This window comes from Oncorhynchus masou, chromosome 24 (assembly GCF_036934945.1).
Source record: "Oncorhynchus masou masou isolate Uvic2021 chromosome 24, UVic_Omas_1.1, whole genome shotgun sequence".
NCBI lineage: Eukaryota > Metazoa > Chordata > Actinopteri > Salmoniformes > Salmonidae > Oncorhynchus > Oncorhynchus masou.
Genome location: NC_088235.1, coordinates 81321226 through 81333200, shown reverse-complemented (window position 1 = coordinate 81333200; position 11975 = coordinate 81321226). Strand labels below are relative to the sequence as shown.

Genomic DNA, 11975 nt, shown 5'->3' with positions numbered 1-11975 from the left:
ACATTTATGATTGAATATTCATGACATGATTATGACATGATTGTAGTACTAAAGAAGCACGCTAAATGGACATGGACTCTATTTCTATAACTCGGTGGCTAGTGTGTCATTCTTTCGATTAACAAATCAAAAGAAAAAATCATTAATTCACAGGAAACATTTTTACAAACAACTCTCACAAATAAATCTAACGTTACAACTGTCAACTTCAGAAGATGGTGTCGGGGCGGGGCGCCTCGCACGTCGTTTTGATCCGCGCGCCTTCACCAATCCGGGCGGAGAGAGGGACGGTTTGAGTTCAAAATTTGCCGATAGACTTTGGATGACAACTTGCGCCCATTCCAAGCTAGTTAGCTAAGCTTATTGACACCTTTCTGAAAATACGAAAACGAACCCAGAAGATTGTGTAATATATTTCTGTTTGATTAAACATGTCGAAGAAAGAAATTTACTACTCTGACAAGTACACAGATGAAGCATTCGAGTACAGGTAGGTTGACGTTGTAGCTAGCGTAGCAGCTAACATGCTTGCTTTATATGCTCGCGCAGGCAATTGTATCGTTACACAACCCCCAGGTTGATTAGCGAGCCAGCCAACGTTGGCTGTTGCCAACTTCCTAGCTAACTTTAGCCGAGAAACAGCCATAATACTGTATTTGGCTAAAATAATAATGGTACTTAGCTACTGCTATTAAAATGATATTTGTTTGCTTTTAACTGAAGGCTGTATTCATGTGTTTATTTTGCAGTGAGTAACGTTAACTATCAGGTGATTTGGTTAACGTTCGCTAATAATATCAGCTGGTGTTGCCACATGTCCAAAGTTATTTGGGCTACTGCACTGGTACTAAAGTTACATGTAAATCACAGAGGCCTTTCTATTTAGCTAGTAACTAAATGAATTGGTTGAACTCAATGTCCCTTTCCTACACAGGCATGTTATGCTTCCGAAACAGTTATCCAAGCTGGTGCCCACCTCTCATTTGATGACAGAAGATGAATGGAGGGGTCTGGGGGTGCAGCAGAGCCAGGGCTGGATCCACTACATGATCCACAAGCCAGGTGAGCTATTGACTGATGTTTCATAGAGCAACATCTCCGCATTACTTAATGTTATTTGTTTACTTATGTCACAAGTCTTCTCATGACTGTTTATGAACAGATTAATCATGAATTCTTGCTTTTCTGACATCATCTTTAATACAGTTGAAATGTACTAGCCATATTGTATTGCCTATTACATGACTCTGACACAAACCATTGACCTCTTTTCCCCAATCTTATGTTGTCATGATCACATCCATACAGATGTAAAGCCATTGTTCTGCCATCTGCATATTTGAAAATAACATAGCTATCTCTGGTAGCTTGAAGTGAGTACTGAATAACTTTACTTGTTTTACTTCTAGAGCCGCATATATTGCTTTTCCGAAGACCTCTTCCAAAGGATTGAGTGGAACTCATCTTCCACGTCCCGGAAAACCGCCTCAGTTGAATTGTATGGTCTTTGTTGACTAAACAAGATGTACATCTCTCCATGTGTTTTGGTGTATAGAATAGACCATTTATTTTCAGTTTTTTTAAACTCCTCAAAATATTGGTGGTATGATAGAGGTAGCCCAAGGAGAGTGGAAGGCAGAAGGCTCGGCCCTGACTAAGAGATGGTGAGCAGTTCTGCTTTGATAAGTGGCAACAATATGAAGATGGAATTTCTTTCATGAGACTTTACCGAGCTTGAATAACATTTGGTACACTTTTATTGATGTTTACTTGTCAATATATGTTGTATTAATGAGCATAGTGGTCAAATGTAGTTATTTTTTTTTTGAACGTGGAACATTTTATTCAAAGAATATTTTTTTTTTTTTTCTGTGTGTGTATATTATCAGACAGTAAACGTTTTGACTGACTAGAGTCGCATTTCTGTTCATTCTAAATAGCACTGTTGCTGGATAGTATGTAAATACAATATATTTCTTTACTTTCTGTGTGGAAGTTTGTATATGTTCTTTTCTGTATCTAAACATCCTTCATTTCATATTTTATAATAAGCCAGCACGGCAGTAGAATTTACACGGCAGGTTCTCATTTGTCACCTCATCGAGTTGTTTGTTTTGTAGATAAATCCAACCTTGGTTAGGCCTAGTCCTATATGATGGAGGAACATGGTTGTGTAGTCAGCTACATTGACCACCAGTGGGGTGACAAACTCTGTCTGATGCCCAGAGAGAATGCTGGGGCCCGGGGCTTGTGGACAATCACCTTCTCAGGGTTACCAGTTCCAGGGCCAGGCTTTAGAGTGGCATCGTTGGGGAAGCCATGGCGACCTATCTTGGAGAAAGCTGGTTGCCTGGGCAGGTACACACTTGGATCTGTACTGTTGTATCTACCAGGGCCTGGGGTCTTGGACATATCCTCTGAGGACCCCCTGGCAAGCTTGGTGGGGACCTGGGGGCCCATGAGAGCAGGAAGACGGTGCTTTTTAGGCACTGAGTTGCTGCTACAGTAGCGAGTGTGGCAGCACATGGTATAGGATGGGGGTCTGCGCTGGATGTTGCATGGAGGAGCATTCTCAGGGCTATATGCCGCTAGTCCAGGAGTATGGAAAAGCCCTGCTGGTGGAAACGGCTGCAGTTAGCTTTGGCTTTCTAAAAACAAGCAACATTTTGAAACGGAATGCAATAGGTTAATTTAGATTATGCATATTTGTGAAGTACGTTCATGAAGTTTAGATCTAACAGCAGAAGGCAAGGCTTGAGCTGTCACATCCAGCTGTATCTTGTTGCCCTACTTCTGTATGTGACATATAAACTGCCACACTCAACAAGGTCCTTATGTAATTAACACCTCTATCAGGAAAATCAACATTTTCACATATCCAATAAATAGCGCCCTGAGACTGCAGTCCTCTAGGAGGATGCTTTGGGTCTTTGTCAAATAAAAACATTGTTATACTTGATTTATTACTATGTTATAGGCGCATTCAAATGTGGAATCAGATCTGAATTAAAAGTGTGTTTACCTGAAGTTAGTGGGAACTTACTTGATTATCCTCTCACTTTGCCCAACGTGGAGTATGCAGTGTTGCCGTCCCTGCCGAAATAGGTGGGTTTTGCATCAATGTAATACTGAGGCTGTCGTCAACACCTTACACTACACAAACAAACAAGAGAAACAATCAAATAACTAGCTGACATACAATACTGTAGTAAGTTTGCCAGTATCCTAAGGACAGTCACATTTGGCTGATAAGTAGTATACTGTACTGTTGTAGGCTGGTTCACAGCTTGAAAAGTCTTTGGGGAGTCTCCCCTTAGTGGATTTACATTGGCATTACAACGTTCAATATTCCCTTTCATGAGCAACTACTTGGGGTAGTTTTCCATAGACCATTTAGGACTCTTGAATAGAGTAGCATGTCATGTTTAAAGCTTGGGATCTCTTGTGACCTCTGTAGTACTCACAATTGTTGCTTATCCTGCCGTGGAAAGAGTAAGCAGGGCTGGTTGGCTTGGTGAAGTCATGGCTGATGAAAGCAATGGTCAGTGACAGCATAATGCCCAGGTCCTGGCCCTGTGGGATAGATATTTTACACAATAGGTTGAGGACCTGTGTCTGCGCGCACACACCAGTTTAAATATGAACAAAAAGGATTGTCTATTTCACACGTTACATGATGTCTGGTGTAGGGACGAATACGCTGCAAAGGTTACCACGAAGACGTGCCTGATGATATAAACCACATATTTGCATGTGGTTGGTGCAAATTAGGCATGCTACAGTAGGTCATCAAAACAGCTGACTTTCACAGCCAGAGATGGTGCTGTACACTTTTGGAAAGTGTAACTTGGTAAAAAAAAAATATATATATTTCAGCAACTTTTAACATTCTGTCATAAAGAGCATGTTCAACTTTATAAAAAACAAGTTTCCCATCTAGAGGTTATTAAATAAAAACCTAATGACTATAGTAAGTGCCAAATAAAGTAAAAGGGTTGACGATTTCATGATTCTCCTTGTGACGGGGAATGGAAGCTTGGTGTGGCAAATAAATGCAAGCTTCACATTTTTTTTTTTTAATTGTTAAGATTTCTAGCCTGTGTGTTGATGTAAGTCGCTCTGGATAAGAGCGTCTGCCAAATGACGTAAATGTAAATGTATTATGCTCGACCCACTTTGCTTTCTACCAGAAAATGACAAAACCAGCTCACTTGCTTTTACACTATGATTTGACTATTAGATGTTACATTTTTCACCATATTAAACCAACAGTTAAGTTCACATAACAGGGTTGACCTTAAATTGAGGGACAGACATATGTGAATCACTAATCACATTAAATAAATATTATTTTGAAATGACTTTCTCAAAGCACTAATATAACTAGGGCTTTAAAATGATGGTGAACATTTAGAGAAATCTTGGGATTAAGTCGGTTAAAATCTTCCTAGAAGTCACAGAGGGATGTCAAAACGCTGAAGTCTTTATTCATACACGTACACAGCAGAGCTACTGAGAACATTAACACTGAATAAAGCGAGTTCTGGCTAGTCCAAGCTCTGAGAAATGATCAACTCCTCCAGTCAATGATCCCTCTCAGACATGATGAAATACATTCAATTACTAACTAGCTAAACATGTAACATTGACATGTTATATTAACTCATCTCAGAATACACAAGTGATCTGTATTGAATAAGTACAGTACCGTTTCTTCCATTCAGGAAGCTCATCTTTCTCTGCCGGCAATGATGGGGCGGTTTTTCACCTCTCCACAATGGTCAAAGAGATTTACGGTCCTATAATCAGTCCTACAAAAAAAATCCTCCAAATCATTACATAAACTGCTCTATTCAATCAATAAGATGGCATTTGACAATACAGTATGCACAAAAACACAGGTATAGGGAGCATACTACTGTAGATGTGGACACAAACAGGCTCTAGAGATGCTTCATAGCCAGCAGGTCTTCCTCTCTTCTTAGTGAGGTGATCTTCTGTGTCAGATGGATGTCAGCTCTCCACTCAGCAGCAACATCTCCCAAGTCTCCCGAGTTAAATACAGCTGAGTACAGTATGGAGCTTGCCTATTCAGAAATGCATACCATAAAACAGTCTGTGCAGTTAATCACTCCAAAATAAGATCCATTACCATCAATTAGGGCTGGGCGATATGACCAAAATATCATATCACAATATTTTTCTGTTTTTTTACAGTATGGCGGTATTTTATGTTTCTAAATCATAAAAGTTCTTAATATGTTTTATGAGTAGTGCATGACCCTAGTATGGCAACAAGTTAATTCTAAGTGTTTTTTATGGGCTTTCTCCATTCGGATTATACTCAAACAAACTAGGACAAAACTGACAGGGAAGTAGTCCAATTTGTAGAACGTTTTATTTATTTAGCACTGTATTAAATTACCTTTATAGGCAGTATAGTAAAATCTATACCGGTATACCTTAAAAGACGATATATCGCCCAGCCCTACATCAAAGGCCCATAAAGACCAGAAACAATAGAGCATCTTGTTTAGAAAGGCCTTTAAAAGGAACAAATGTTTGATCTCACTCCAATGCTGTCTCCAACTAGTCCATCATCTCAGCCAGTTAAAAGGCAGTCCAGCTCTGCTGGTGCTTAGAAACAATGTCATCACTCGAATTCACTGTCATGTAACACTATCTCTACAGAGCAATCCATGAAACCAAGATCCCCCTCTCCCTCCTTACTATTTCACTCTCGCTGTTCATCGCAGCGTGGAGGCAGAATATTACACTTCAACCATGCATGCAGTTGCCAGGGAGATGTTCCATGATATTCCGACTCAGAAACCAGGGCTCCAGCATTGCTTGGTCAGCGAAGTGAGTTTCCCTACTGTACCTTCCCCATTCATACAGCAGACCTCCCACTTGTAATGTAGATATACCATTCACACTTTATATCACAACAGTATCCCTTCGAGACCTGCAAAGCAGTGGAGTGAACAAATATTATCCTTCTTGACATAGCACAGTATATGATACACTGACAGTGAGAAAGACAATGCATATTATAACATATGTAATGTGTAATCTGACAGTTTTCCACCACCATTCCTGTCGTTCGATCATACAGTGGGCTCATGACCCATTCAATAACCTCTACATTGAAAAGGCATATCCATGTGCCGTTTTGACCAGGTATTCATTTTAAACAGCAGCAGAAGCACACACTATAGTTGCCAGAAGCTATATTATAACCGAGAACATAAACAGGTGCCTTAACCAACATTAAACATTAACAGGCTCCAACTCTCTCCTGGCTGCTGTTTAGGTAACCTGAATGTGTTGTTAACAGGGGCAAACAAATGGATTGGTCCAGCTGCTCACAGCCATTCCAGGGGTCACAGAGTCACAGCCTTCAAAGCAGAGGGTACTCTGAATGGCCGCAGCGCTTCATAATGACACAGCGAACTGCTGACAGGATGACAGGAAATTCTCCTCAGACCAACACAACTCCTTAACCACCAGGTCTGCTCCTCGTTTCCTATGTAACATATAGGCCTATACATATAGGGAATAGAATTACTGCTGCCTGAGGAGAGACTTAGGGAAGCATGTAAAGTTAACTGCAAACAGAGACATGGATTGTATACAAAGTTTATTCTCTTGTTTTTCAAAAGCAGCTGTATTGAAAATGGATGTGGGGTTACATTGGTTTAAATGGTAAATGTACCATAGTTCCAAACCTTTATTCTTGTTTTAGGATATCAATAATCAAAATTTTAAAAAACAAAATAGCTTATGTACTGTACAATCAAATCCCTGTCTGTTCAACAGTAAGGTGACAGCTATACCCAAATAGGACTTATTATGTGGAGATATTGGTAGCTTGGTAAAAATGTTTAGAAGAATTGAGCTTATCTTAATCCTCCAGTTTAATGCTGCAGAAATTCCGTCTCTAGTAGGTTAACACACCAAATAAGTACATAAAGATATCCACTGTACATCTCAGTGTTCGACCTAAGGCTTCCTCAGAATAAGAAAAATAGGTCCATGACATCTTGACATATGTTTGATGAATTAAATGAAGACATTGGTGTAGGTGACAGGACAAAAAGGCAATAGGGGGAGGCATTGGAACAAATAAACCAAAAAAGCACTAGCTACAAATAAATACCACAGATAGAAAAAAAACAAAAAACATTTGTTTTAACTCAGGTGTAATTACACCTCCATCTAGAGGTTACAGAAAAACAATGTAAAGGCACTACAGTGAATATCAAAGACGCTATGGTGTCTACTGTTGAATAAGAGACTGGAGATATAAAAGAGAGAAATACATAGGGCTGGAGGGGGACTAGCATAGTCACACACACACACACGCACACACACGCACACACACGCACACACGTAGTCCTTTAGTCATTCATATGCGCGCACACACACACATCCCACCATCTCTTCCTTTCTGGATGGGCAGTCCCCATGTTTCCTTCTCTCTCCACCCACTCTAACATATTAACAAACAATGTACAATTTGGAGATCTGGCTGGTGATGCAGTCAGGGGAAGTTTCTGTGGAGGAGAGGAGAACAGTACACTGAATAAGATCTCTGACGATGTTCATTGCAATTTCATACAAAGGTATAGATATGCTATCTTTGATGTAGAGCAGTGGAGGCTCCTCAGAGGAGGAAAGGGAGGACCATCCTCCTAAGTGAATTTCATAAACATTTAAAAAGTTATCCTTTTTAGATAAAATTATACTAAACATATTCACGTCACCAAATAATTTATTAAAATACAATGTTTTGCAATGAAGGTCTACAGTAGCCACTACAGCACTCTGTAGGGTAGCACCTTTGTATAGCCGGAGGACAGTTAGCTTCCGTTCTCCTCTGGGTAAATTGACTTCAAAACAAAACCTAGGAGGTCAGTTCACCCCCTTCCATAGACTTACACAATAATTATGACAACTTCTGGAGGACGTCCTCCAATCAGAGCTCTTGCAGCATGAACTGACATGTTGTCCACCCAATCAAAGTATCAAAGATTGAATCTAGTACTGAAAGCATAAGCTACAGCTAGCTAGCAGTGCAGTGCCTAAAATGTGGTGAGTAGTTGACTTAAAAAGAGAATACTTTAACAGTTTTGAACAAATTAATTTCTCCCAAAATGAAGGAGAAGCAAGAGAGAGAAGGGTAATTAAAATAAATCACTTTCAGTTTAACTTACTTAGCTAGCAAATGCAGCCTGCTCAAACAGAGGGATGGCATGTTAGCTATGACTATCCAACACAACACTGGAACTCTTCCAAGTCAAGATAAGCTTTTGGTTTTACTAATTTATTGCCTCCAGGGCCCGCCGGTGTAAGTGCTCAACTGCTTACTGACTGTACACTGTAACGGTACTGCATGATTGTAGCGGGTTTACTAACATGTTAGTTCTATTAGCTATGTTAGTTCTATTAGCTATGTACTATGACTTTACTTTAGCTAATATGGTGACAATGATGTAGGTTGTGTGTAGCGATTATGATATGCTTGGATAGGTTTTTTTGTCTGGCCACATATATCTGATATGTTGTGCATTGAAGTCCACAAGTGAAGTGAAAAGGTGAGAGGAGGAGAGCACATAGATGCTAGAAGGAATATAACATGGCTGCTATGAAAGTGAACTGTGTTTACGCATGATCAGGGGTGTATTCCGTTGAAAAACTTTTCTTAAACGGAAGAAAACAGAACAGGGATTAACATACCTGAATTTGTCCAATAAAAAACTTGTTTGCAACTTGAATGATTACACCCCAGATCAGCTAGATGCAGGCAAGAGTGTGCAAGGCAGCATTGAATGTGTCACTGTCTGTCTATGTGTCACTGTCTGTCACCTCAAATGTTTCTATAGACCTGTGTGCACCTACATTGTAAACGTTCATTCATAAGCTTGGTTGTAGCAACCTCATGATGGTTAAAGGGAAAATGTGAGTATCACGTAGTAGCCTAAACCTATCGCTGTTTCATTCAACTGGGTGAATGGAATATGAATGACAGTCAATATGTGGCAATAGAAATAAGGCCAATCGTCAACACTCATCTTAAAAGGCACTGACTGCCACTGATACCATCTATTGCATCTTTACATTTATTGCCTATGCCGCTTGGCCATAACTCATCCATATATTTATATGTACATATTCTTATTCCATCCCTTTACATTGTGTGTATAAGGTATTTTATTTATTTTTTATTTAACCTTTATTTAACTAGGCAAGTCAGTTAAGTTAAGAACAGTGGGTTAACTGCCTTGCTCAGGGGCAGAAGATTTTTACCTTGTCAGCTCGGGGATTCCATCCAGCAACCTTTCGGTTACTGGCCCAACGCTCTAACCACTAGGCTACCTGCTTGTTGTGAAATTGTTAGATTACTTGTTAGATATTACTGCATTGTCAGAACTAGAAGCACAAGAATTTCGCTACACTCGCATTAACATCTGCTAACCATGTGTATGTGAACAATTACATTTGATTTGACATAGAGGTATCTGAATACACTTTGTTATTACAGAGGAAATGGACTGAAACAGGTTTGAAGGTACAAAGTCACAGTTGAGTTCATTTCAAGTCCTATCCACATTACCACCGTGTTAACAGTTCCAACTCAGTGTTGTTGTGCAAACAGACGGAGAGGTCAGAGGGCCATACCATCGCTCATGGGTGTCCTTTGTGTCCAGTGTGGGTAGCTGGCTATCTGATGGACTGTCCTGCTCTCCCCCCTGCTCCCCTTCCGCCAGCTCAAAGTGGTCCACCCCCTCCGCAGCGAAGGGTTCTGAGTCTGGGTCATACTCATAGGAGTAGTAGGACACCTCAGCCATGGAACCCTGCTCTTCTTCACCTACAGCATAAGAGAGAGGGACAGAGAGAGGGGAGGAGAGAGGGACAGAGAGAGGGGAGGGATGTTGAAAAAAATAGAAATAATAAAGATATGAGACAATTGTTCACACACATTGTTTTTGAGAGAACACTAGTTTTGGCTAAAACGTTAAGGAGAATTACAGTATGTTTCCACAGAGAATCTACCAAAATGTGTTAATTGTACAAAGTGGCCAGTAGGGGTCACTATGTCCTTTAAAAGTTCAGCCTTATGTAAAGCACTGCATGCACACTGCTCCTTTTGGAAATCACATATTTCAGATGACTACACACACTACATTCCATTTATTTTAACCAGTCTCTTAAACATAGTGTTTTGTTGAATTATTTGTGAACTCAGCTCTGATGCTGTTTCACCACTAAGCGAGGAACTGACTCCAAAGTCTCAATGTTTTCACTAAATCTGTTGAGGATGCTGTCAGATTCTTGGCACACAAAATCACATCCATCACAATCGACCTAACCTAACGCACAGTGTAGCTCAGGTCAACAACATATAATAGCTCAGAATTACAGTTTGCACAATGTTCATTGAGTGTAATAATCTGGTTTGATACATGTTTTCTGTACGTGTGTTCCGCTAGAGTTTTAATGGCATTCCTGTGGTGAGATGTCTTCCAATGTGAAGCATCAGTCTTTGTACTGAGGAGACCTTTGACCTTTGTGGAACTCCATTACAGCTACTGTGAGCTGCAGGCTGGGAACAAGTCAGCACAGGCATTTGCCACATCAAACACACATGCACGCACACACGGACTTGAGCCTACTCTATATCACACCCACGATCTCTGCTACACACCAACTTAAAGAATAATATATCTGACCAGGAGTTCTGTAACAAGTTATTTCAGCATGACATCTAAGTGAACCCTGTGGAGGAGCAACAAATATCACCTTTAAGAAAAATGATCCACCTAAGTGAAGCCTATACTCCTGTTTATCTGAATGTGAGAGTAGCCTGTAGAGTCAGTGCTCTACTTCCCCCTCTCCTCACCTTTCCTGCAGACTGGGGCAAGTCCCAACAGCCCCCAGCACATTGCAGGCAGACAGAGTGATCAGACCTGGAGGACAGGAGGGAAGGAAGGGCAGGGGCTCTCATCTACACCTCTAGCTCTTCTACAACAATGATCAAACTCCTTAGACTTATTTTTACTTGTAAAAATGATCAAACTCGTTATAAGCCAGAAGAAGCAGATGCATGTTGATGGACATATACTTTACAGTGGGTGTGGGGTAGAGCAAACTATTGTAGGCAGTCTGTAAGTGAATGTACTCAGAGGGTTGTATGTGTGTAGTCTGAGCTGGAGTAAGCTCCAATCCCTCATACAATACAGATCAATGGATACATGCAGATATACATTTACAGTGGGCACAGGAGTGGTCTGGTCCTCCTCTGGCAGGTGTGTATACAGTGTCTCGAGTGGGAACAGAGCAGAGCAGGGTTCCCTACAGTATGAGCCGCCTAACACGCCTGCACATGTCAACGCAAGCTTCACTCAGAGGTAATACGCCTGAACTCTCCAGCCCCTGCCTTTGGCTGGCACTCACAACACACACTCTTCACACTCCTCAATTATCACACACACTCCCTCCTGCAGCTGGGAACCGCTGGCGTCCAATGAGAGACAGGGGTGGGGGGAGGTGTAGAGAGAGGAAAAGAGAGAGTGATGTGTGTGTGTGTGTGCGTGCGTGTGTGTCTGTATGAGTGTGTGTGAGTGCTTTGCCTGGCACTGTACTTACCTTTGTGTACAGGCACAGGAGCTTGCCCTGGTTCCTCGCCTGTTGCAGTCTCTCTGTCCTCCGTGGTGGATTCCGCTGTGTGAACAAAGACACAACACAATGACAACAAGCCAATGTTACACGGACCACATATTAAACTGTACGGTTACAGTACAAGTGTGATATCTTTTCCCGTATTTCCAACGTGGGTGAATATCTCTAAGTCACCCATACACAAACAAGCAACAATAGGAAGGTCTAAACACGCATCCGTTCCTTCTGATAATCTACTGTATGAAACATTTGGCACAGGCAGCCGAATGTTCCCACACAGGTTTTGTCTGTGT

General features: G+C 41.0%; 2 protein-coding genes and 1 pseudogene across 3 annotated transcripts in view; 1 reads left to right on the top strand and 2 right to left on the bottom strand.

Moving 5' to 3' along the window:
* Positions 1-262: 262 nt before the first annotated feature.
* LOC135512798 (cyclin-dependent kinases regulatory subunit 1-like) lies at positions 263-1981 on the top strand. The gene is made up of 3 exons (XM_064935186.1): positions 263-490; positions 935-1062; positions 1410-1981. Exons 1-3 carry the CDS (start codon positions 432-434, stop codon positions 1451-1453), a joined length of 231 nt encoding a protein of 76 aa, XP_064791258.1. The 5' UTR covers positions 263-431; the 3' UTR covers positions 1454-1981.
* Positions 1982-2092: 111 nt separating this feature from the next.
* Positions 2093-5751, bottom strand: LOC135511460 (ciliary microtubule associated protein 1A-like; annotated as a pseudogene).
* An 876-nt stretch (positions 5752-6627) lies between these two features.
* The window catches only part of LOC135512797 (C3 and PZP-like alpha-2-macroglobulin domain-containing protein 8), a 53368-nt gene continuing 48020 nt past the window's right edge, over positions 6628-11975 (bottom strand). For both annotated transcript variants that reach the window (XM_064935184.1, XM_064935185.1), the window contains exons 41-43: positions 11650-11724; positions 9682-9871; positions 6628-7556 (exon numbers count right to left, since the gene is read on the bottom strand). In XM_064935184.1, coding sequence (XP_064791256.1) covers position 7556; positions 9682-9871; positions 11650-11724 — 266 coding nt within the window. In that variant the 3' untranslated portion in view covers positions 6628-7555. The remainder of the gene's footprint in view (positions 7557-9681; positions 9872-11649; positions 11725-11975) is intronic.

What these genes read in the sequence shown, in the direction of transcription:
- LOC135512798 (XM_064935186.1), top strand. Translation starts at nt 432, where the DNA reads ATGTCGAAGAAAGAAATTTACTACTCTGACAAGTACACAGATGAAGCA. An exon ending in GATGAAGCATTCGAGTACAG is followed by an intron (nt 491 to 934) that starts GTAGGTTGACGT and finishes TTTCCTACACAG; the next exon opens with GCATGTTATGCTTCCGAAAC. An exon ending in CTACATGATCCACAAGCCAG is followed by an intron (nt 1,063 to 1,409) that starts GTGAGCTATTGA and finishes TTTTACTTCTAG; the next exon opens with AGCCGCATATATTGCTTTTC.